Raw genomic sequence first — 25,756 nt, 5'->3', positions numbered from 1 at the left:
ACGGTGACTTTCTTCCAGAGCTGTTGTACAGCCAAAACAATCTTTGTTTAATTGCATTCATTTCCTATTATCACTGTAAATCTGCTTTGAAACAATCTGTATTGTAAAAAGCACTATATAAATGAAGATGACTTTACCTCTGCAGTGCAAAAAGAGGCATGTGTACATAACGTAATTCTACCATTTCATTTTAGTAGTATTGGTGCCAAGATTAGCAATGCCAGCATTAGAGTTCCTGTAGTCAAACTGTGGGTCAGGCAGATCCAGGCGTTCAGTGAGGTGTCTCTATATCCGGAGGGAAATCACCCCCTCACCCTCATATATCCATGACCAGAAACATCAGGCGTGACTGGTTAGTGCCTCAGCCCGCTTGTATTTACATTAGCAGTGGATTTCACACCATGATCTCTACTCCACCTCTGTCTTACAGTCACGCATTTCAGCTGGGTGGTCGGGTGGTCCTGCGTACAAACATTTGTAAGAGCTGAGCTTTAGAAAAACGAGCAGTGCCACTTTTCCGACCGAAAAAGCACAGCTTATCATGCAATTCAGTCATGTGTGCTGACACCTCTATTTTTGTCATATTGTGTGTTTTCCAGAGAACCAGATCCCTCATGGCTTCCCGACCATAGACATGGGTCCACAGCTGAAGGTGGTGGAGCGAACACGCACTACGACCATGCTTTGTGCCGCCAGCGGGAACCCCGATCCAGAGATCTCCTGGTTCAAAGACTTCCTACCTGTCGACATTAACAGCAGCAATGGACGAATCAAGCAACTCCGTTCAGGTAAAAAGAACCCTGTGAACACACAAAAGCCGACAAAGCTTGAAGAATAAACTATAATGAGTGCACTCGCTTTTTTGCAAAGATGATGATTGCATACATTGATGCCGGCGTTCCCTGCTGAACATGCATCATTTTTTTAACCTCGACAACAAGAAAGACAATATAGAGCCCAACAAGATATTTTCCCATTCATTTTCCCCATAGGGATTTCAGAAAATTCTTCAATAAAGAATTCTAAGCCTTGAACCAAACCAGCTCCCAGATGAATCACATTGCAACACTTAAAAGAAACATAAAAAAGAGGCAACGGTTCAATACTGTGCACTTATTTCATGAGGGATCGATGGAATTGAATCAGAAAAGACAATACAAAATGATTGCCTGTGCACTGCTGATCAAAAGTTTAGGGTCTTTTTTTAATTTATTTTTTAAAGAAATTAATGTTTCTTGAGCAGCAAATCAGCATAATATTAGTATGATTTCTGAAGGATCATGTGACACTAAAGACTGGAGTAATGATGCTGAAAATTCAGCTTTGCATCACAGGAATAAATTAAATTTTAAAATATAATCAAATAGAAAACAGTTATTTTAAATTGTAATAATTTTTCAAAATGTTACTGTTTTGACTGTATTTTTTTGTCTAATAAATGCAGCCTTGGTGAGCAGAAGAGACTTCTTTCAATACCCGACCCGAAACTTTTGAATGCTTGTGTAAGTTTAAGGATTAATAAATAATGGAAGTATAAGATAACCAATGCTTGACATTTATTGCAAATTATTCAAGGTAGTGTAATTCTTCACTGCGATTTGGCAATTAAACACTTACAACCTCAAAACTCATAGGTCTGTCTGGAAAGGTTTACATTCGCCAAATCTCTGTGGAGGGAATGAATGGGATTTTTACTTCTGGAATCCTACTATTGTGCTTTATAGCAGCTAAGGCATTGCGTCTGTATGACAAGTGACATTTCAGATGAAATGAGCCTCCGGTTTCATTTCATGTCTTAAAGTAAACAGAAACAAACAGGAAGACAGACTGGCTCACAGTTATTATTCACATAACCCTCCGGTTAGGACACACAAACATGATTAACATGACAGCACAGTGGTTTGTTTTGATTAGAATAGTCGGCCCCTGTCAACAATAGTTTCCTGCGTCAATCGTCAAACAGCTGCGTATTTGTCACATTATTCCCATTTGGCCAATCCATCTTGCAGCTACTAGACAATCACATAATTTATTTGTTTGGATACAGTCCATTATTTGATCCTGAGATTAGCTTTGCTCTCCAGCCATTAGTGTGAAGGCTTTTTTCCATTAACGAATGCTAATGAAACAATTTCTCAGTTTGTGACCTTTTACAGAACGGCTAGGAACAAATAGGAAAAGCACGCATAATTCAATACCTAGCTCTTCAAACGGAAACTTAATCTCACTGGAACATCTCATTGTGTACGAGTAATTACCACCAACCCTGCCAAAGCAGGTGATTCTCTCCTGGACATCAATCAACAATCTGTTTACAATGCAGACGTGTGGCAGAATCTGATAAAGAGAGATGGGAAAGAGAGGGTGAGTGTTTTAGGATTGTAATCCTGCTACTCTCAATGTAAACACTCACAAGTGGACTATATGTCAGGAGTCGAGCCTCTTATACACATGTGAGCCGTAGGACATTCAGATATTAGTGTAGTTAAACATGGACCCTTTTCACATTTCCAGGGTATAATTCTCTAGTCGTGAACGAAAACAACAAAAATATAATTTTTTCATCCCCATTTTCTCCTATAGCTAAATATACAAATCCATGCATTAGCATTTCTACAACTTTAAACATTGTTTCTACACCAATTCTTTTTTTTCAGTGTAGTTTTCTGTAATTTAATGCCAAGGTAATAAAAACAATGAAAAAATTAAAATCTATATCACAGTCTGTCAAAATAGTCCATTGTTCAAGCAAACCCCTAACCGTAAGTATTAATTTCGGCATCATTTGTGCCACGGACACGCATGATGCTTCAAATTTAGCATCTTCTTCAATTGTGCAATTACTTTTATTAGCAGTCAAAACATTTTTCCCTGGCAGATGATGACAAGATGAAAATCCCCTAGACATTTGTTACCGATTTGTGCACTAAGCTCAAAGGCAGAGGTGATTTATGATGATTGGTGTACAGATCTTTATGAACAGAGATGTGTCAGGCTGATAATTGATTTCTCCTCAGTAAGATAATGGATGTCCAGCTTAGCTGCTGTTTAAAGTCATAAATACAGCCAGGATTGATAGCGACTGTCTCTCGACTGCCGGCGAATAGAGAACTCTAACTTCCAACTGCTCTTTAAGGGGAAACATTAACACATACTTGAGTTTTCTCCCTCTAGCCATAGTGAAGATATAGTAAAGTCCTACTATTCTTCATTATGCTCACGCTACACTGCAGACTCTGCCCAAACACCATCCTGGGCTTTCTGAGGGTCCCAGTGTACGCCAGGCTCTCTGTAAACTGCTGATGGCTTTGGACCACAATCCACACAGTTTACAGGGGCTTCCTCGTGTCTCTGACCCCCCTTCCGAATCTGAACTGTTTTCACATGGTGGAGTGGTTGACTTATGATCCCGATTGACACGAATCTGCATCACAGTCAACAGTCAAAAGTCACTTTCTCAAAATAATAAGACTCAAGGGTCGGTCAATGCATTGAGATTGAACTCTTACTTTGCACTTAAAAAAAAAGAAAATCAGACAACTGTATGTATTTAGCACAGCTGCTGTCGGATCCAAAGGCCAAAGTTGTGCTGGAGGTAGAATGTGCATCACTGTAAAAAATAGCTGAAGACCCTTGTGCAGATAGAGTTGAAATTATTACTCAGCCGTCACAAGAATGAGTAATTTAAAGGCCAAAACATACTCTACACAAGTACATTAACTCAGAGACTTTTAGCTAATCAAGCTTGAAAATATGTCAAAATGCAATTCATTTCAAATTGCAAGCTTCATATTGGGGCGCTAATGCACATATTAGTGTAAACTCTTCTTCTATGGACAGTTTTCTGTCATGTTTTTTTAGTTTAAATGAATTGAACTTTCACCATGTGTATAGAATCAGAATCAGAATCAGAAAGAGCTTTATTGCCAAGTGTGCTTGCACCCACAAGGAATTTTTCTTGGTACTGAAGCTTCCAGTGCACATATACAAATACAAATACAACAAGAAACATAGTAATACAAATTCTAAGAATAAAATATATAAAAAAAAATAAAAATAGTATAAAAAGTAAAAAAAAAAGGGGTCACAGTTGGGTTTAGTCTGAATCAGAGCCGGACAGTAACGGAGTACATTTACTTGAGTACAGTACTTAAGTACAATTTTGAGGGATCTGTACTTTACTCGAGTATCATTTTTTGGGAGTACTCATGACTTTACTCAAGTACATTTGAAAGGCAAATATTGTACTCTTTACTCCACTACATTTCTATCCATAACTGTGAGTACCCGTTACTTCTAAAAAAAAAGGAAAAAAGAAACATCTCGGAAACCCTCAATTTGTTGTTTCCCTCTCAAATGTGATTGGATTGTGCAGGCGCCACTGATCAGCAATCACCTTCAGCTTTCCGCCAAAGTCAACTCCATGGTCAGATTTAGATAAGAGACGAAAGCATGGACGAAACAATGGATGAAGACGCAGCAGGTCCATCCCGGGAGCGATATATATATATTTTTTCAAGATGGTAGGGGAAGACTGATGAATATTCATTAGGGAAGTCATCCCTGATTCGTCTTAACCCCAGTGACGGGTAGGTTTAGGGGCGGGGTTATGGAGGTCATAAGACCCCCAGTGACGGGTAGGTTTAGGGGCGGGGTTATGGAGGTCATAAGACCCCCAGTGACGGGTAGGTTTAGGGGTGGGGTTAGGGAGGTCATAAGACCCCCAGTGACGGGTAGGTTTAGGGGTGGGGTTAGGTCATCAGACCAATCAGGGATGACTTCCCTAATGAATATTCATGAGTCTTCCCCTACCATCCTGGGAAAAAAAATATCACATCCCGGAAATGTGCCAACCTGTGCCCCACCTCGCCAGACTATTTCAATTTTCTGAACAAGTTAATGATAGTTTTCGCTTCAAGTGTTTGCTGTGTTTACCAATGTATGTAAGCACTGTGGCAGTAGTAATGCAATTTTTAGAAAATACTCTTGTAACTCTTGATACTCAAGTACTTTTAAAAACAAGTACTTTAGTACTTTTACTTAAGTAGACATCTGACTGTCGTACTTTTACTTGTACTTGAGTAAAATTTAGCTAGGGGTATCTGTACTTTTACTCAAGTAATTAAGCTGTGTACTCTGTCCGCCTCTGGTCTGAATAAACATTTACAGATTATGAACATATTTACAGTATTTTGAGTAGTATGAATAATATAAATATAAATATCACCTGAGTTAGAGAATATTACACTAGACAGTGGGAGTCTAGTGCATGTTACAGATTATGAACATATTTACAGTATTTTGAGTAGTATGAATAATATAAATATAAATATCACGGGCGGCAGTGGCTCAGTGGTTCATGTAGATTGTCCACCTGACCAAGTGTCGAGGTGTCCTTGAGCAAGACACCTAACCCCAGCTGCTCCCGACGAGCTGGATCGCCTTGCATGGCTGACACCGCCGTCGGTGTATGAATGAGTGAGTGAATGGGTGAATGTGAGGCAATATTGTAAAGCGCTTTGGTGGCCATTGGGTCTGTGAAAGCGCTATATAAATGCAGTCCATTTACCATTTACCATTTACCTGAGTTAGAGAATATTGCACTAGACAGTGGGAGTATTGCACTTACAGGCATATGCCTTGGGGGGCATGTTAAGTGTTCAGAAGGGAAATGGCCTGTGGAAAGAAACTGTTCCTGTGCCTGGATGTTCTTGTGGCCAGTGATCTGTGTCGCCGTCCTGACGGTAACAGTTCAAACAGGGGGTGTCCAGGGTGAGTGGAGTCTGTGATGATTTAGTCAGCTATCTGAATAATAACATCTTTTTTGATTGCACAGACATTTAGCACAGTAACTCCCTTGAGTCCTGGAGGAGTAACTCAAGAACGTGTACAACAGTACAGGGCTCTTTTGTGTGCTTGCATAGAGTATGTTTCTGCCCTAAAGCAGCAAATGTAAACTATACGTAATGTGACTGAACACACACTGAGAACAGAAGAGCCAAACATCTTCTGGGAAGACTGTACATGCCGTTTTTTTAAATAAGAAATTCTCCTGTTCATCTTTCTCTCCTCTTCTCTCTCTAGCTCTTGCTCTCTTTCACACTTAACAGTTCTCTTTAATCTTATTTGCATTCATATTACCTCACCAGGTGGTACACCAATCAGAGGTAAGAATGCTGAAAACAGACCAAATATCCAAAAGCGTCATCTTTCGATTTCATTTTCACCTCAAAGTGTCCCCCCTCCATCACCCTGTCCTCATTCTGGAGTCTTTCTCTCTTTGTCTTCCTCCTCCTCGTCTTTAATCCGGCCTCGTCTCTGTGCATGAACCTCTGCTCGTCTGTCTCACTAATGAACGTCTGATTCAGCCTAATTGAAAAGAATATACTGTGTTTAAAGACAGCTATACCAAACCACCAGAAAACATGCAGCTGTTTTCTCTACAAAGATGCATCCAGTTAACATCTACATGTCACGATCCACACATGGGAAACAGGTAAGATCCAAGTGCATTTATTAGGGTAATTCGTAATCGTAAATCCAGTCCAGGCAAGGGTCAAAACCAAAGAAGCAATCCAAAACATAAAACAATACAAAACAGGCAACAAAGCAGAACTCAGAAGTGGCGTGATAATAGACAAGGACTCCGTGACAAACACTGAAACAACCAGGGTATATATACACACAGAACTAACAATGAAACAGGGAACAGCTGGGAACAATAATGACGGGGAACAGCTGAGTGCAAAGAACAGTGATTGGTACAGACAAGGATTGTGGGGAATGCAGTTCATAATGTGGATGACACCGTGGGGAAGAGGACCTCTAGTGGACACCAGGAATACACAAACCAGACACTGTGACACTACATGGGTGAAACTCACCTGTCATGAACATACTCGTCATATTTCACCACCAAATCTGTGGAAGATTGCATTAAAGAAAATTAAATCTGTTTTAGCTTCAATAAGAATAATGTATTGTGACATTATTGTAATGTCATTTTCATCTGAACTGAACTTTATTCAGAGATAAAGGCCTGTTCTGATGGCTGGCAGTCTGTCTGATCAATAACTCAGCAGAGCTGCTGTGCGGTTTGAGAAATTGTGAGATACCTTGACAAGATCTCATTCCCCGCAGCAGAAAAACTTAATGTCATTATGACAGTTTGTATTAACCAAGTGCCTCTCATCTCCCGGCTTTAAGCAGGAGAAACCAGAATGTCCAAACTGAGTGATAGAAAAGCTCCCCATTGACATGACAGAACTAATGAATAAAAAAAGAAGAAGAAAGAAAGAAATTCAAAATTTGACTGTAACTCTGAGCCGAACTCTTCAGAGGGAATGTCAGGGCGAGAAAGTGAGATTAGACTGAGAGAGGCCAGCATGACATCTTTCAACATTACTCGGATACTAGCGTTTTCAACAAGTGTAATAAGTGATAGAAAGCCTTCTTTCCTGCACGACTAGAGAAAGAGACAGTAGCTCTGTTCCAGACGCTGTTGAGCTGCATTTGTAAGTACCATAGGCATAATGTGAAGGCTATTGCAAACAGAAAACTGCGAAATTAAAAGATACCTCATTTTGATCAAATGCAACATCACATATTGCAAAGTATTAATAAAAACTTCTCACTCCTGGGAAGTTACTACAAGTTTGGAAATCAAAAATATAATGTGATCCGAAAAAGGAAACAGTAACACTTTAGTTTAGGGTCCAATTCTCACTATTAACTAGTTGCTTATTAGCATGCATATTGCTAGGTTTATCAGTACTTATAAAGCACGTATTAATGCCTTATTCTGCATGATAATATTCTACATCCCATAATCCACCCAATACCTAAACTTAACAACGACCTTACTAACTATTAATAAGCAGTAATTATGAGTTTATTGAGGCAGAAGTCGTAGTTAATAGTTAGTTAATTGTGAGAATTTAAACTAATTTAAAGTGTGACCAAAAAAACATAAAATAGAAACAAAATTAACAGCAAAGGACATGCATTAGAATGTGTGTCATTGATGCATTATCTGCGTGTTTTATTATTCTCCTGCTGCTACAGACAATTATAGGAAATGTAGTTTTACATAGTTTACATATATGCATTTGACAGACGCTTTTATCCAACGCGACATATATTGTATTAAAGTTATACATTTGACCAGTTTATTCATGTTGATGCCAGTCTTATTTTAGTATAATGATATACTATTATAGTTTTTGTTAATATTTTCTGTTTTCATTTTCATTTTTGTTTTTTAATTTTTGTATTAGTTTTTTGTTGTGGCGAGGGGGGCGTGGTTTCGCGAGGTCTGGAGCGGGAGAGAAAGGTGGGGGCCGAGCGGTGAGTAAGTAGGTCAAGTACAGATGATGAACACCTGTGTCTGATTGCAGTAATTGGCGTGGAGAGACCGCATATAACCGAGGAGAGCGAGAGAGAGCGAGAGAGAGTTTGGACTGGGACCTCACAAGGACGCTGCTGGAGAGTGGAAAGAGAATTGTGCTGAGAATATTGTTTTGTCTGAAAGCTGTGCTGTGGCACGGTGAAGGCGCTTTGTGCGCATCTTTTTGTTTATTTGAAAAGAGTTAATAAAGTGAGCGTCCCAGTCAGCCGACCCCTGTCTTCTTCCTTCCTACATCTACATCATTACGAACCTTATTACAGTGGAGCCGAAACCCGGGAAGGAGGAAGATCATCGCCACCATGCAAGTCCCGCCAGCCTCGCCATTTGCGGACATCATACAAACGCTCGCCGGTCTTCACCAGGGACAACATCGACAGCTGCTGGCCATAAAGGAGGAGCAAGACCATCGCTTTGAAGCACTCCTCCGAGGCCAGCATGAAGACCGCGAGCTGTTCCGGAGCTGGATAGACCGGGAGGTTAAGGCCGTCCCCCAAACACCTGCGTCCTCACCGCTGCCGCTGAACAAAATGGGGCCGCAGGATGACCCGGAGGCTTTTCTGGACCTCTACCGCGGTGGAGGATGGGGAGCCAGAGTGAGCCGGCGGCTCCATCCAGAGCCTTTACCCGGGGGGGGGGGTCGTTTTCTGAATCGGGTCCTCCGCAAGCGGCGGCGGCGCTCTCTCCACGCCAATTCCTTGACCCGCTTCCTACCCACAGAGCAGAGGGGAAGCCTGGGCCGGCTTGTTGGCGCTGCGGGGACCCGGGTCACTTCATAGATCGGTGTCCAGTGATGGAGGTGGGGACACTGATCCGGGTCCCCGACGCCCCACGAGCTGCCCCCGATCAAGCTGGCCAGTATCGGATACCTGTGAGTATCAAGGGGGGTACCTATCAGGCTTTGGTGGATTCAGGCTGTAACCAAACCTCCATGCATCAAAGCCTGATTCAGCCCGAGGCATTGGATAATGGCCGCATGGTTAGGGTAAGGTGTGTGCACGGGGATGTGGTGGATTATCCTAGATTGCCCGTGGAAATTCAATTTAGGGGACAAAAACATAGTGTGGAGGTAGCAATTAATCCGCACCTCCGGCATCCGTTAATTTTGGGAACTGATTGGCCAGACTTTAATAAATTATTAGGGATTTTGTGTACGGATGCTTCTTGGGAAAAACCGGAAGGAAAAGAGGCGGTTGCTCAGCTGGGTGAAGCTGAGTTAGAACCTCTGGGTACTGTTTCAGGGGAACAGAGCGTTTCGGGAGGAATTAACTTTCCGGAACGCGATGATTTTCCCCTGGAGCAGTCCCAGGATGAGACACTAAAACATGCTTTTGATCAGGTTCGATCCATCGATGGCCAGCTTCTCCACCCTGACCAACCGCTCTCCTATCCTTATTTTTCAATTTTAAAAGATAAGTTGTATCGGGTGACCCAAGACGCCCAGTCAAAACAAGATACAACTCAGTTGTTAGTTCCTCGAAGCCGCCGGGAAATGCTTTTTCAGGCGGCTCACTGTAATCCAATGGCCGGGCATTTAGGACAAACAGCGACACTAAATCGTCTCATGGCCCGATTCTTTTGGCCGGGCATTCACGAGAACGTGCGCAAGTGGTGTGCGTCTTGTCGTGAATGTCAGTTGGTAAACCCACCGGCTAACCCAAAAGCACCTTTGTGCCCACTTCCTTTAATGCAGGCCCCCTTCGAGCGAATTGGTATGGACCTCGTCGGGCCATTAGAACGGTCAGCACGGGGACACCGCTTTGCATTGGTCCTGGTGGACTATGCAACGCGGTATCCCGAAGCAGTTCCACTCCGCACTATTTCCGCTAAAAGTGTGGCGAGTGCTCTGTTTTCATTGATCTCCCGGGTGGGAATCCCGAAAGAGATTCTCACCGATCAAGGCACGGCGTTTATGTCACGAACCATACGCGAACTTTACGAGTTATTGGGCATTAAAGCGATTCGTAACAGTGTCTATCACCTACAGACAGACGGGCTGGTCGAACGGTTTAATCGCACGTTAAAAACCATGATTCGAAAGTTCGTACAGGAAGACGCCAAAAATTGGGATAAATGGTTAGAACCCCTCTTGTTCGCTGTACGAGAGGTCCCCCAAGCCTCCACGGGGTTTTCCCCCTTCGAGCTTCTCTATGGACGTCAGCCTCGCGGGGTGTTGGACGTCCTTAGAGAAACTTGGGAGGACGGACCTTCAAATAGCAAAAATGAAATTCAGTATGTCATGGACCTGAGAACAAAACTCCACACTTTGGGGCGGCTATCCATGGAGAATTTGTTACAGGCTCAGGACAGACAAAGTCGGTTGTACAACAGGGGGGCTAGACTGCGTCAATTTACACCGGGAGAAAAAGTGCTTGTATTACTTCCCACTTCTAGTTCGAAATTACTCGCAAAGTGGCAAGGACCCTTCGAGGTCACACGGCGAGTTGGGGATCTCAACTATGAGGTAATACGAACAGATAGGGGCGGGGCACATCAAATATACCACCTCAATCTCCTTAAAAAATGGTCGGAGGTGGAGTCAGTGTTGTTGGCGATGGTGGTGAGCGGAGAGGAGGATCTCGGTCCAGAAGCGCTTATCAAAACTCAATCCCTCGCTCTGGACCCTGGGGGAGACCACCTCTCACCATCCCAACTCACTGACATAAAGAATTTACAAGCAGAATTTGCTGATGTGTTCTCGCCTCTGCCTGGTCGTACAGATCTCATTCAGCACCACGTTGAGACAGAGCCGGGGGTGGTAGTTCGCAGCCGGCCGTATCGCCTGCCAGAACATAAAAAAAAAGTAGTGCAGAGCGAATTAGAGGCAATGATGGAAATGGGAGTAATAGAAGAATCCAACAGTGACTGGGCGAGCCCGATAGTTTTGGTTCCCAAAACGGACGGCTCAGTCAGGTTCTGTGTGGATTACAGGAAGGTGAATGCTGTGTCGAAATTCGACGCTTATCCAATGCCTAGGATTGACGAATTGCTTGATCGGCTGGGTACTGCTCGTTTTTATTCGACACTGGACTTAACGAAGGGATATTGGCAGATCCCCTTATCACCTATGTCCAAGGAAAAGACCGCTTTCACCACGCCGTTCGGATTACACCAATTTGTCACCCTTCCTTTCGGTTTGTTCGGGGCTCCGGCAACGTTTCAGCGTCTGATGGACAGAATTCTCCGGCCGCATGCTGCATATGCTGCTGCCTACTTGGATGACATCATCATCTATAGTGGTGATTGGCAGCGGCATATGCAGCATTTGCGGGCTGTCCTGAAGACGCTGAGAAGGGCTGGACTTACGGCAAACCCAAAGAAGTGTGCTGTTGGGCGGGTGGAAGTTAGATATCTGGGCTTCCACTTGGGTCATGGACAGGTGCGTCCCCAAATTGATAAGACGGCAGCAGTTGCAACTTGTCCAAGACCCAAGACCAAAAAGGAGGTTAGACAGTTCTTGGGGCTGGCGGGATATTATAGAAGGTTTGTGCCTAATTATTCGGACCTCGCCAGCCCGTTGACTGATCTGACTAAAAAAGAGGTACCAGATACGGTTCAGTGGACGGAGCAGTGTCAGCAGGCTTTCACTCAGATAAAGGCTGCTTTGTGTGGTGGCCCACTCTTACATGCCCCTAACTTTTCTCTCCCTTTTATTCTGCAGACCGACGCATCGGACAGGGGGATGGGCGCAGTCCTGTCCCAGGAGGTGGAGGGTGAGGAGCGGCCGGTGCTGTACATCAGTCGGAAGCTCTCGAAGAGAGAGACGATGTACAGCACCATCGAAAAAGAGTGCCTAGCCATCAGGTGGGCCGTTCTCACCCTCCGCTACTACCTCTTGGGACGGGAGTTCACCCTCTGTTCGGACCACGCTCCCCTGCAGTGGCTCCACCGCATGAAGGATACCAACGCGCGGATCACCCGTTGGTATCTAGCTTTACAGCCGTTTAAGTTCCAGGTGATCCACAGGCCGGGTGCACAGATGACTGTGGCTGACTTCCTCTCCAGGAGGAGGGGGGGGGAGGCTGCAGGCCGGATGGCTCCCCGGCCTGAGTCGGGCGGTGGGGGTATGTGGCGAGGGGGGCGTGGTTTCGCGAGGTCTGGAGCGGGAGAGAAAGGTGGGGGCCGAGCGGTGAGTAAGTAGGTCAAGTACAGATGATGAACACCTGTGTCTGATTGCAGTAATTGGCGTGGAGAGACCGCATATAACCGAGGAGAGCGAGAGAGAGCGAGAGAGAGTTTGGACTGGGACCTCACAAGGACGCTGCTGGAGAGTGGAAAGAGAATTGTGCTGAGAATATTGTTTTGTCTGAAAGCTGTGCTGTGGCACGGTGAAGGCGCTTTGTGCGCATCTTTTTGTTTATTTGAAAAGAGTTAATAAAGTGAGCGTCCCAGTCAGCCGACCCCTGTCTTCTTCCTTCCTACATCTACATCATTACGAACCTTATTACATTTGTCTATATAGATTAAGTTTCTAGTAAATAGACATTAGGCCGTTCACACCAAGAACGATTATAGTTATACATTATAGTTGTGGTAAAGACTCTGCTATTCTTTTACATTTAAAATGATTTTAAACTATATCATCATCATTATAGTTATTGTCTTTGGTGTGAACGGGCCGTTCGACAGCGAGGCGGCTCAGTGGGGTTTGGAACAGATCTAATGTGTGTGTGTTTACGTGTGCTGTAAGGGTCATTTGTTTGTATAATGAACTCTTGGAGCGAGGTTAATGCTCAGTATCGTAATGAGGTCTCATACACTCACAGTCTTTGGATTATGTTTCTATTGTTAATGCACACGTTTAAACCCATCCCATAATGCATTTCAGGACTACTTCTGAAATACACTGACGACATCTTTAGTTTTCTCGGTGTGCTTCCATCCTCCACAGATTGCATGATGTATGTCACATCACGCAAACAAACAGCACCGCCATACTAAAAAACCTAATGAGCGAATGATTTCCTTATTTTGTCAGAACAAAATGTCAATGAAATGTGTGTGTGAATGTTTGTGTTATTAAGATGAGCAGAATGCTGGAGCCGTAAGTGGCTGGATGAGAACTGTATCTGTCATGATACTGTTGGCAGAAAAAAATACTTTTAAGCTTTTAGTTTTAGATTTTTCTTTAGTTTGGATGCACTGAGAATGTACAGTATTGACAGTAATACTGTATTATGTCTTAATAGATCGATTCTCTAAAAGCACAGCTTTGCCTCGGCTAGCAGAATAGCAGAGTTTATGTACAGTGACGGTTATAGCTGGCGTAGCCTGCAGGTGTTTTTACTTGCCACAATGAATAAATAACCCAGTTTTCTTTAGATTTATTGAATTATGGAGTGAAAGATGTTGCTCTTTCAGTATTTAGAGAGACAAGAAAAGTCATATGCCAGCCGAGTACTAGTCAATGAAGTGTGTAGAAAAAAATTTTCTTCTCCTTCGATTGTTTGTGAGTGTGTGAGAGAACATTTCTGTCTGGTTTGTGATTGCTTATGTTGTGTTTGCAGGGGCTCTGCAGATCGAGAACAGCGAGGAGTCGGACCAGGGCAAGTATGAGTGTGTGGCGGTGAACAGCGCAGGAACACGCTACTCCGCTCCTGCCAACCTCTACGTCAGAGGTAAGATCTTCAGCCAAACCCAAAACCCCGTCCCGTTTCACCTCGATCTGCTCTCCATACAGGCTTTACCACGGCCAGGACAGGACCTGTCACTCAACAACTCACATTTCTCTTTAATCACCCATTTGTCTTAATAGAAACATGGTTCTGCAGCGGAGAACTTCTCCATTGTTTTCCAATTTTTAATAATCAAGAAATGTTTTCCACACAGATTTTCACTCAATGAGGGAGAAGAATATTTAATCAGTTTTATTTATTTATTTATTTTATTTTATTGATTCTATATATTAATGCACAGGTAACAGTATTTGTCTAGTATATGTTACTAAAACGTTTATATACAGTAAAATTGCCACAAAGGCAATTTTGAGCAAATCTTTGAATCGGTGGATAATTGAATCTTGAATCTATTAATTGAAATGGAAATAACTAATTCACTTGAAATTAATCAAACTTCCCAACTCCTTTACTGTGTCATTTTTATTCATTTTTTCCCGTAAGCTTATCTTTACGGTTAATGTAATTTTTAAGAGCTTTTATATTCAAGATGATTATAGTTGATAGCTGAAAATTGTTTATGACATTACAATGATTATATTTTCATTATTTTTGTCCATTAGTTATCTTTGTAACATTTGTTGATTCTTGCAGAACTGTGCAGTAAAATGTGCAGACCACAACAAGTGTTAGTTGTGAAGATGTCAGCCTTCCATCAGAAAAGACATATTATGCTTTATTATACTATTATAATATAAAATAAAATGTATCTTTATTATTTTTAACTTTATTATAACTTTATGTAATATTATTATTATACATATTACAGTTACAATAGAAAAAACAGCCTATTTAATTAAAGTCAGAGAGAGGTTAAAGTTAATATTACATTTTTACACTTCAGGGACAAGTGCAGAAAAATGTTAATATAGTAAAGAATATTAAATTACATAAAGAACCTTTTAATGTTGCTGGTCATGAAGGTTTGAAATGGTGTAAGTGTTTTCAGGACATCAAAGAAAGGACCATGTTGAGACTTGCAAGCCAGATTGGAGAATCCCATTGTGGAAATTCCCTCATTAATGTCGGGATCAATTACAGCAGATTCAGAGACCGCTAACTTTTATTTAACTCCCACTTTTGCCTGGCAAGTTAAAGACCACTTCAACTTCAGACCTTTAAATATGGGGATACGTTGCTCTTTGATTGTGTGTGTGTGTGTGTGTGTGTGTGTGTGTGTGTGTGTGTGTGTGTGTGTGTGTGTGTGTGTGTGTGTGTGTGTGTGTGTGTGTGTGTGTGTGTGTGTGTGTGTGTGCGCGCACGTGTTCGATATGAAAGCAGGGGAAATGAGAAATCTTTGTCCATAAATTCTCCTGGTCTTCTTCCTCAAGCCCTCGACCAATCAGAGAGAAACTAATAAATGATGCATCGTGAAGATCATATCATGTGAATTCTCTCCGGAGCCCTTTGATCTTTACACAGTCCACACACTCTCAGGACGTGCCATTTGATGAATGACTTTTAATATATATGTTTGAGTATCTAACGCTTTATGGTGAGAGAGAGAGAGATGTTCTCATTTTGTTAGTCCATGAATTTTTCAATAGTAGTGTCATACATTTATTGATTTTCTATTCAAGGATTTATTATTGATGTCTTCAACTGTGTGTATATGTGTTTATCCTGCATTGTTATTCTATAATGAATGAGTAGGGCTGGATGATATAGCCCATAAAAAATATATGCAATATTTGATCCTTTTGGCTTACATCTCAATATTTAAGTATTTGCTTAAAATTATGTTTGTTTGTTTTTTCATTGAGAGGAATCATCAGTTTTAATCATAAATTCATTGCAAGTAAATTAAAATGCTTAAAACAAGAAGTAAAGTACAGTAAAAATGTTGAAGTAAAAATGTAAAAAAAATTAACATGGGTTTTCACTAAATAAATTAGAAGAATATTTAATCAGTTTTATTTATGTATTTTTTTTATTATAATTTTTTATTATAAATAATAATGCACGGTAAACAATATTTGCCTAGGTATATATTTTTACAAAAATTCAAATTAAAGCATATAAATTGCCACACAGGCACTTCAATTAACTTTTTGATCTAATGAATAATTGAATCGCTGAATCATTGAATCTATACATTGAAATGAACAATTTGAAAGAACTGATTTACTTTCCAACTCTAAAATTGTTTTTGAGACTAAGATTAAATGAGTAATGCTATTAAAACTTCTTGATGGTTATTTTCCTAGAATCTCTCATTTAAACCTCAGTTGTGTCTGGATAATCAAGCCGCATGTGCAAAGCCAACTTCATATTGCCAACAAAAAAATATTGCATATATTGTAAATATTAAATATATCACCCAGCTCTACTAATGAGGATGTTTTCTGTATGTTGTGATGTGGTTTTGTTCTTGTTTATAGTCTAATCTAGAGTCTCTCTACAGGTGTGTAAAGTTCACTGACACACACTTACATAACAGATCTCTTCTGAACGCTGTGTGTGGGCCAGTGTGTGTTTGTTTAGTGCGCTTCCTCCCCGTCTCTCTTTTACTCTTTTTTTCTCTCTGTCTTTTTTCTTTGGTTTCAACTGCAGTGAGTAGGTGTTCACACCTTTATCACTGTATATGAGAGTGATCATTCCATAATTGCTTATCCTTTCATGTGAAAGATGTGTGTGTATTCACTCTCATTCCCATGTGCAGTAACGTGCGGTGAAATCTTGTCATGGGTAGGCTGTGACCTTATCAATGTGGCATATACTGTATGTTCATATATTCATTCAGTTAATGTAGCAACCCAAGTTCATATCAGGCATCATCACATCACTGCCTGCATACAGCAAAGTCAGTCATATGTGAGGCTAATGCACAATCAAATCTAATAATCAAATTAATGGACACATCTATCTTATGACTTATACAACAAACAAATGTTTTGTGCGGGACACAGTAAGAGAGGGAGGCGGCGCGATTTCACGCAATTCTGACTTTATATCTCGCAATTCTGAGAAATAATGACAGAATTGCGAGATGTAAACTCGCAATTGTGAGATAAAAAGTCCCAATTATCTTTTAAAATGTTTTATTCTGTGGCGGAAACAAGCTTCCATACCTCCTGGCCTCTTCCTCCCATCCATCCTCCCTGACGCGTACCGTTACGGTAGGGCCGGCCCAGCTATCGGTAGGCGCCGGCGGTGCCGCGGTAACCTACCTGAGAAAACGTTTTGGAAAAGACGGGCTATGGACCCAACCAACTCTATAGGAGGGGAGGGGAGAACTCCCTCACATGGTACAACCCATGCAGAGGCTGCGCGCTGCGGTGTCAGAATGCGGAACGTGTGTAGCCTAATGTAACTAACGTGACAAATGTAACAAAATAAAAAATCCTCGACCGGCCCAAAAGTGAAGCTGCCCACCGGGAATTCTCCCGATTCTCCCGATTACCCACCCCGGGCCTGTTGACAGCCAACGCTAGGCGCCGCTAGATGCTAAGTATCGGGAAGCGTGGATTGAGTGAGAGCGAGTGGATCACGTGACATGAAGCAAGCTCGAGCTGTGTCTGAAACCGCTCACTCGTTCACTCATTCACTAATCCATACATAGTGAATGGCAGTTGAGTGCACTACATCAGCAAAGAGTGAACGAAAATGAGTGAGCGAATTCGGACGCTGAGATAATTATCACGCGCCAGAGAGCTCGGACAATTTCGTCATAAACATTACTTACCCATCTTTGATATTTCCTTTTTTGGCTGTATGAATTGTATGTAACAATTGTATGTATGTATTTTTCACGTTTATTGCGTTATTTGATTTAAAAAAAAGACTTGCTTGTCATATTTATTTACTTTTTACATTTATATGTGAAAATAAAAGAGAACAAAACACTACACAACACATTTGTTTATTCAAATATAAGATATAACGGTATATATAAATGAATAAATAAATAAATAAATACATACATACATACATACATAAAACTGTCCAAAAAAAAAAAAAAACCCTCCGTTATTTAAACATTACTTTCATTACTTTCGCGGGGTTTCCAGTCAGTCAAATGATTGTTAAGTGTCCTTCAAATGATTGTTTTCTATCTCGCGTGCGCCGTTGCCATGGTGACATTGTTGCCGTCCGTCATATTTATTTTTCATTCGCGCTCTATCGCCTTATCGTGTTGGATTGTGGGAAATAGTGTCTCAGCAAGTGTACATCGGATGTACACTCGAATTCAGAGAGGATTGTGGGTAAAAGTAGTGAACGAATGTAGGAAATGATGTCGTTCACTCAGAATTCGGACACCACTACAAAATGGCCGACACCCTAAATAGTGCACTATATAGTGGATAGGGAGCGATTTCAGACACAGCTTCGGTCTCTGCCTCAATGTTGATAATTCAAGACAGCATGAGAACTGACTGCGCATGCGCAAATCTACGTAAACTACGTTCTATGGACCAAAGAGGCACTGCTAACCTCTGCCTCAATGGCCATGGACTTGAATTTCCTGCATGAAACAATGGTTTTAGGAGCAAACAATGGCAAAATGAGTATATTATATGTGTATTCCTGAGAATTTTTGTTACAAAATTAATATTTGGAATAAAATAAATGCAATTAATAATGTGGTGAATTAATAAAGCTCTTGGAATTAATAAATGTAATGTCAACATTTCCTTTGGTGAGGCACTGCCTACCCTGACCGCACGTCCCTGCCCATGTGCCTTATCACACTGAGACACTCAAGCACTGTTGAGGGTCCTGCATCATGCTTATTCTGTGTTTGTTTATTTGTTTGTGTGTGTGTGTGTGTTTGTGCCTTTGTAAATTGGGAGGTTTAGGCAGAACAATGCAAAACAATTATTTTCTTACTCAGTATTTTTGTCTTGTTTTTCAGAACAAATATTTAAGCATTCTTAAATCTAGATACATTTACTTGAGAAGCAAAATGACTTCTTTCTTTTAGACTACATAATTATTTTGAGTGCTACGACAGTCACTGTGTTGAGGACCAAAACCCATTAAACATGCTAGTCTTTCTGTCAGGACGTCGTAAAGCGGCATTGATTATTGTCCACTATGGTACACTATACCAGATAAAAACTCAATTCAAAGGGAAAAGTTTACTTTTCTGACTCCACTGGCAGAAATGTGCTTTTTTTTTTTTTTTTTACTCAAATGTATATACAGTACATTTTTCAGAGAGCAAGACTTCAGTCATTTTGCTTCTCAAGTAAATATGTCTTTATCTAAGAATTGTTAGATTGTGATGAAAAACAAGACAAAAATTCTAAGTAAGAAAAAAAAATTGCGGTCGAAAGAGATTGCAGATACTATATGTTACTTGGTTTTTTTTGGTGCACACAGGTGTACGTAAAACAATTCATAACATAATGTTGTTGTTTTTTTATTCTAGAAATGCTAAATGTTTTCCTGTAGGGTTTGGGTTAGTCTATAGTTCTTATATTTGTCACTAAGGTTATAGTTACCATCACAGTAATGCAAGAACGCATGTTAAGTATACGCTTGCAATGCATCGGCATTCAAATCTGACCTGTATGTTATGCATAATCTGTCATAAAATACACCTTGATTTATAATACAAGAAATCTAGAAATGAATGGATGCACGAGTGTGTTTTGGTGCTGTTGTCGTCTCCATGTTCTCATCTCTCTTTTATGGATAAGCGGAATATTTGCCTGTTTTACTCTCTCTGTTTCTCCTTGTTTTCATCCTGCTCTCTTCTCTTTTGTTTCCCTTCCTCCATCTTCATCACACCCTGCCATCCAAAATCCATCCACTCCTCACTCTCAGACCAGTGGGAAGGTACGTTCTTTTCACTATCTCTCCTCCTACGCAGAGGGTCGGCGGATGGGAGGCGTGTGTCCCCCTGCTGGCAGCTCCTGTCCCGCCGTGTGCCAGTCTCTCTGGAGCTCTGAATCTCTGACACTGTCCTCTCCCTTACAATCCATGCATGCTGCTGGCTGCCTCACATTTCAGCCTGCTCTTCTTCTTTACGTTGCATGTGTCAGAACTGTGGATGTTTTGTTGTTTTCAGACATTTGTAAAAAGCCCTACAGCAACTTCAGGGATCTTTTAGGCTGTTTTCACACTTCGATTGCTCTGTCTAAACCTGAGATCGATGCATTGTGTTTTTTGGCTCCAAACCAATCTTTTGTTTAGTTCAGCCATGCTTTTCTTTTCTGCCAAATTGCATTCATGCCAATTACAAATTATGCTAAGGTCCGTACAAAATATCCATCTGGCTGTTTTTTAAATGAAGTCAGATTTGGTTTTGATGCACTCCTGAGTTGATTTGCTTCGTATTTTTGGGGGCTTTTACATTTACATGTATTCATTTAGCTGACGCTTTTATCCAAAGCGACTTACAATTGCTATATATGTCAGAGGTCGCACGCCTCTGGAGCAACTAGGGGTTAAGTGTCTTGCTCAGGGACACATTGGTGTCTCACAGTGGATTCGAACCCGGGTCTCTCACACCAAAGACATGTGTCTTATCCATTGCGCCACCACCACCCCTTTTAACAGCAGTACTGAGTACTAGTGGCAACAGTTTATCATTATAGCAAAGTAATGACTCTTTACTTTAAATTTGTACTTGTGTGGGCCTATTTCTTTCTTTGGTTTTAACAACTAAAACTTAACATGCACAGAATGACACTTTGTGTCGATGCAGTGGTTGCATCGCAAAAGATGGGAACAGTTGAAGTGTGAAAACACCCTTTGAGTCATGTGGATTTCTTCCAGTTATTTGGCTCGTATTAAGTATTTTTATGTACTTGTTTACAGAAGTTTTTCTTGCATGAAAAGTAGGCATTTTGTGCAGCGTAGTCTGGTCTTGTTTGCGGAAACGGAGGATAACAGCATCATTCTTTCTAAATGAACAGGGTGATTTGTTGTTGTTCAAAGCTTGAACTCAGAGGTCAAAGAGCAATCAGAGGATTTCAACCTTAGCTTAACGGATCAGACCTGTTTATAAACCAGTTCAAATTTCAAAGATGGCAGCAATTCCTCTGCTCCTTCTTCAGAGGAGTTACGCCAGCGAACTGCCACAAAGCCTTTTGAGCTCTCAAGTATTTAAGCTGGCTAAAGCAGCTTTCATTGTTTGTTTTGGAATCAGCCATTTGGTGAGGACTCCCGATGTGGAGAACAATACAAACAGTCAGCAAGTAAGAATGCAGAAAGCAAAAGATATTTTCCTCTCCAGTTGTTTGTTTAAAAGAGAGTTATTATCCTTCCAAAAACCCGAAGTGGTTGAACCAGGGCATTCTGTACATAATCACAGAAACAAGCTGTTTCATTTAGACAAGAACATTGATTGACATTGACAAATTAGCTTCCCTTCTGAATGGGAACTCGCACTCATAGTGTCCTCTAATAGGACGCAGTGTCTCGTTCCCCTTCTCAGGGAACCATCTAAGTCATGTGCTACAAAAGTCCAGAAACCAGAACACTCATTTGAAGAATATAACATCAAGAACATTCAAATAACCATATAGCCACCAATTGTTCTTGATAAGGAGGTTCTGGTTGGGTTAATGTGTCCCAGGTTTCTGGCAGCCGTTTCTAGGTCACCCGATCTCTATGATAATGATCTCTACAGGTCTTCATGTCTTAACGCATTCTTCACTTTATGTGGCCTTGGGCGAGATATCTTCAGCGCAGTCTCTCTCATTGGCTCCTGCAGAGCACAAATAAGACATGCTAACATAAATAATCGCCGTAGTCTTAGTTTTAAATTCTCTTGTTAATTATATTGGCGTATCTGTCTATATATAAATGAGACAGCAGAAGATGCCACATGTATGAGATAGCAAATGAGATATAAATATATAGTTTATTTATGTATTTTTTGTAGATGCACTTATATCAGTATATGTTGTAGTACCTAATAAAGCCAGTGATGGTGGTTGAACAAAAATTCACATTCAGTGAGTGTTCATTGGTCTGTTTTACTAGCCAGCAAAGACTTCTCAAATTTTCTTAACAACCTCTAACTGAGAGAAACTCTTGCCATCATGTCATGACCATCTCTCATGTCCATGGGTAACATCATCCTCTCTATGTACAGTGACTAACGTGGATTAATGTGATGTCTCTCTTATACTATTACACCTGCAGGCATTCCTGCCCAACTAACAAACTTAACTCAATCTCAAAAGTCCAAACTCTGCGCTCATCTCTCAAAGATGACGATTATTACGGCCACCCCTGGCCATGTCCAGTACAGAGCAGACCCCATAAGCACAATTTGCTCAGTGTTTACCTGACTTGAGTCAATACATTTTGCAATAAATATTGATTTACTGTACCTGAACCACAGCAATATGTTCAGATTACACACACACAGAAAAGAAACAGAGTCATAACCAAATGCTTTTTTGTCTTAACTAGCCACAATCATACAAGATGCTTGTCAGTTTGTCAGTTTTCATTTTTGTTTGTGTACAGTGGAATCTTATTGGTTTTAAGTCTTACTCTACACATTTGATTTGCTTTGGGGTTTTATTTCATACGGCACATATTGTTTTACTTTCAGCAAGGACAGATTTGTCACATATAACCTGGTTTGGTGTTCTGGGTAGTGTGAGTTTGCTTATTTTCTTGTATAACACATGGCCAAGAAGCCGCTCTAGATGCACACAGTTAAATCTCACCTGATAATGCCGAAAATGAACACTACTCTTATAAACCATTTAAAATGTGTGCGTGTGTGAAAAAGAGACATCTTGAGTTTATTTTTGGAGTTTGGGTGGTACTGTAGCTAGTTCCCTACTTTCCAGAAATTGCATTCAAGTCAAATAAACACTGAGCATTTGTTATCCTCTAGCCCCACACTTTCCTCGGTCATCCGCAATAATTACCTGTGTCTGGAAATAATGACAAGGAAATTAACAGGTAATGGTCAGATTTGGAAGTGAGTTGGAGTCTCTCAGAAGTGAGACTTGTTTATCCGTGAAATATAAGCAATGTCTGACCGCAGAGCTCCCTGTTAAACTCAGCTGCCATCTGCAAACAATTCCACTTTATACACGGAGAGACATTGTAAAAGATTGGTTTATTAGCAATCTCTCCATGGACTCTCTCAGACGGCTTCTTCCATGAAGTCTGCAGAAAATGCTGCTCTTTTATGGGAGCTCTGCAGATTCACAGGAGCGTTTGCTGTGTCTTCAGTGGGCAGGATGGTTTGGCTTTGGCTGCACACCAACTCAATGTGTGTAAAGGGTCTCAATCTTCTGCTGCCAAATTATGCTGTTCTTGATCCAAGTGAGATGCATTTCTTTGCAAAAAAAAAAAAAAGAAAATAAAAAGTTTACAGTTTTACTTCTGAGCTTCTTCATGCCATTATTTAAATACACAAATGTGGCATATGAAAATATTTTTTTTATAAGAATTTTCTAAATAAACATTTGTCGGCAAACTATAAATATAATTTTCTTTTATGATTTGGGGGGAAGATATGCAGAATTTTGGAAAACTCAGATCTGACAGTCTCATTGATGACTGACAGCATAATCAAATTAGCTTTAATATTTAATAATTAAACATACAAGGGGTAGTGAAGATGTAGAACTTTATAAATGACTGAATTTTGTAGAAAGTTCAGTTAAATCTGACTTTTCAGAGTCTGTTTCCCATTTTATATCTATGAAACGATAAAGGAAATGTGCGCTATACTGCTAAGCTATCAGTCACATTGATGAGAAAGTCTAAAGTTCAAATCTGAGACGTGACATTCGCCTGTCTGCGTCTCTTTGAAGCTCCTGAGTGTCTGTCAGTCCAAGATAGTGTGGCAGGGACTGGCAATGTAGAAAAAAAGCATTGCACACCTCAGTGAGACTGGTCTTTAGAAATGATTTTGTGACCAGTTGTGGTTGAGGTTGCTCATTGTCTGCATTTTTACTGTGTATTTGTGATGCAAAGAGAGTTAATTTAGTGACATAACAGTAAATAGCTTGCCAGCACTTTGAAAGAAATCAAATTTGATGAGACAATAAGGAAACTCGACTAAAGAGCCAAAAAATCCTTGAGATGCATTTACTGTCAAAAACACTCTTATCTGATGAATACTTAGAATATTAAGGCTCTCCGCTCTATTCCCTTGAATTAGTTTGGCTTTTGTCCATTCAGATGAATCAGTCAGAGAGCTAATTCATATATTATATCTCTCACATTTTCAAATAAAGACTTTATATCCTAGAGGTCAATGGTGTATATCCAGAGCCATGCCCTCCTGTATCTGCGTTCTGCTTCTAACATCATCTGCGCTCCTCCAACAGTCCGGCGAGTTCCGCCACGTTTCTCAATCCTGCCCACCAATCACGAAGTGATGCCGGGCGGCAGCGTGAACCTCACCTGCGTGGCGGTGGGCGCTCCCATACCCTATGTGAAGTGGATGAGGGGTGAACAGGAGCTAAACAAAGATGAGGAGATGCCCATTGGCCGAAATGTGCTGGAGCTCACCAACATCCAGCAGTCGGCGGACTACACCTGTGTGGCTATATCCTCTCTGGGCATGATCGAAACCACAGCTCAGATCATGGTCAAAGGTAAGAGACGTTTAGCCTCAGGATCTACTTCATCTTTGCACTTGTATGAAACGTGCTTAATAAGCCCTATTCGGATGGTAAGTGTTTCTCGCATAGATGTCCGTAAAAATAAATTTGCATGGCACCTCAGTGATAAAACTCAAGCATTCGGATGGAGTATTCTCGAGTTTTGTGATTGTATGAACCCAGCTCACGTGGTCAGTCGCAGAATTGTCTACTGTAAATAAAATGTCATATGCTTGGAATAATAAGAATAAATTCATATTTCATTTAATATTAGGAGAATTATATCCTATATATCATGTGGAAGATAGATGCGCTATAGTAAAACGGTTTTCTGTCTTTTATCTCAAAATGATGGATGTCATTTTAAAAATACGGATATTAGCTGAAATAATTTAATACATTATTTAAATTTTTTGTGTATATAATTGTGGATATAATAACGGCCCATTTCAAATGTTTACGTGCTTTTCTTCTCTTTCTTCTTTGAGCGGTGATGAGATATCGTTCTTGTAAATACTTTCCAGCATTTCAGTAATAAAAGTTTAGGCTACATCTTTAAAATGCATCTAAATTACAGTGAAGTGCAACCGTACGGTGCTCGGCAGTGGTCAAAAAGGATTTAAACAGTGAATTTTAAGTGATCTCTTCTTGTGAACTTTTGTGATTTAGACGGCAGTTAAATTACCACACGACCTAGGTAGAAAAAACAAACAGTTTTTCTGAAGAAAAAAAAACAGTAGGTAATTCAGCCGTGGATTTTTAGACGAGTGATGGGAGAAAAACAGACATTCTCGATTCAGACGGCAATAACATCACAGACCCTGCAAATGTTGAAAATACCTTATGACCCCATGAGAAACAATTACCGTCCGAATAGGGCTATAGTTCTCATACTGTATATGATTAAAGATACACTACTGTTCAAAAGTTACTGCTGTATCTGAAAACAGTACAAATACAGTAAAAAAAGTATAGTATTGTGAAATATGTTTTACTATTTAAATAATTGTTTTTGGTTTATTACTAGGCATATTACTAGGATATTGGCTGTTTATTAGTACTTATAAAGCACATATTAATGCCTTATTCTACATGATCATATTCTACATCCCTTAATCTACACAATACCTAAACTTAACAAC

The 25,756-nt window shown here is 40.7% G+C and overlaps 1 protein-coding gene and 1 long non-coding RNA gene across 2 annotated transcripts in view; one reads left to right on the top strand and one right to left on the bottom strand.

The window, feature by feature from the left end:
* The window catches only part of LOC309502435, a 188,375-nt gene that overhangs the window by 135,592 nt on the left and 27,027 nt on the right, over window positions 1-25,756 (bottom strand). The gene's annotated exons all lie outside the window — the stretch shown is intronic.
* The window catches only part of LOC309502335 (receptor-type tyrosine-protein phosphatase F-like), a 128,715-nt gene that overhangs the window by 76,584 nt on the left and 26,375 nt on the right, over window positions 1-25,756 (top strand). The window contains exons 4-6 of the mRNA XM_082174704.1: window positions 600-788; window positions 13,912-14,022; window positions 24,339-24,608. Coding sequence (XP_082030830.1) covers window positions 600-788; window positions 13,912-14,022; window positions 24,339-24,608 — 570 coding nt within the window. The remainder of the gene's footprint in view (window positions 1-599; window positions 789-13,911; window positions 14,023-24,338; window positions 24,609-25,756) is intronic.

Source organism: Leuciscus leuciscus, assembly GCF_965113295.1.
Source record: "Leuciscus leuciscus genome assembly, chromosome: 7".
Lineage (NCBI taxonomy): Eukaryota > Metazoa > Chordata > Actinopteri > Cypriniformes > Leuciscidae > Leuciscus > Leuciscus leuciscus.
The sequence above is the reverse complement of the archived record's forward strand: the minus strand, read 5'-3'. Positions and strand labels throughout refer to the sequence as shown.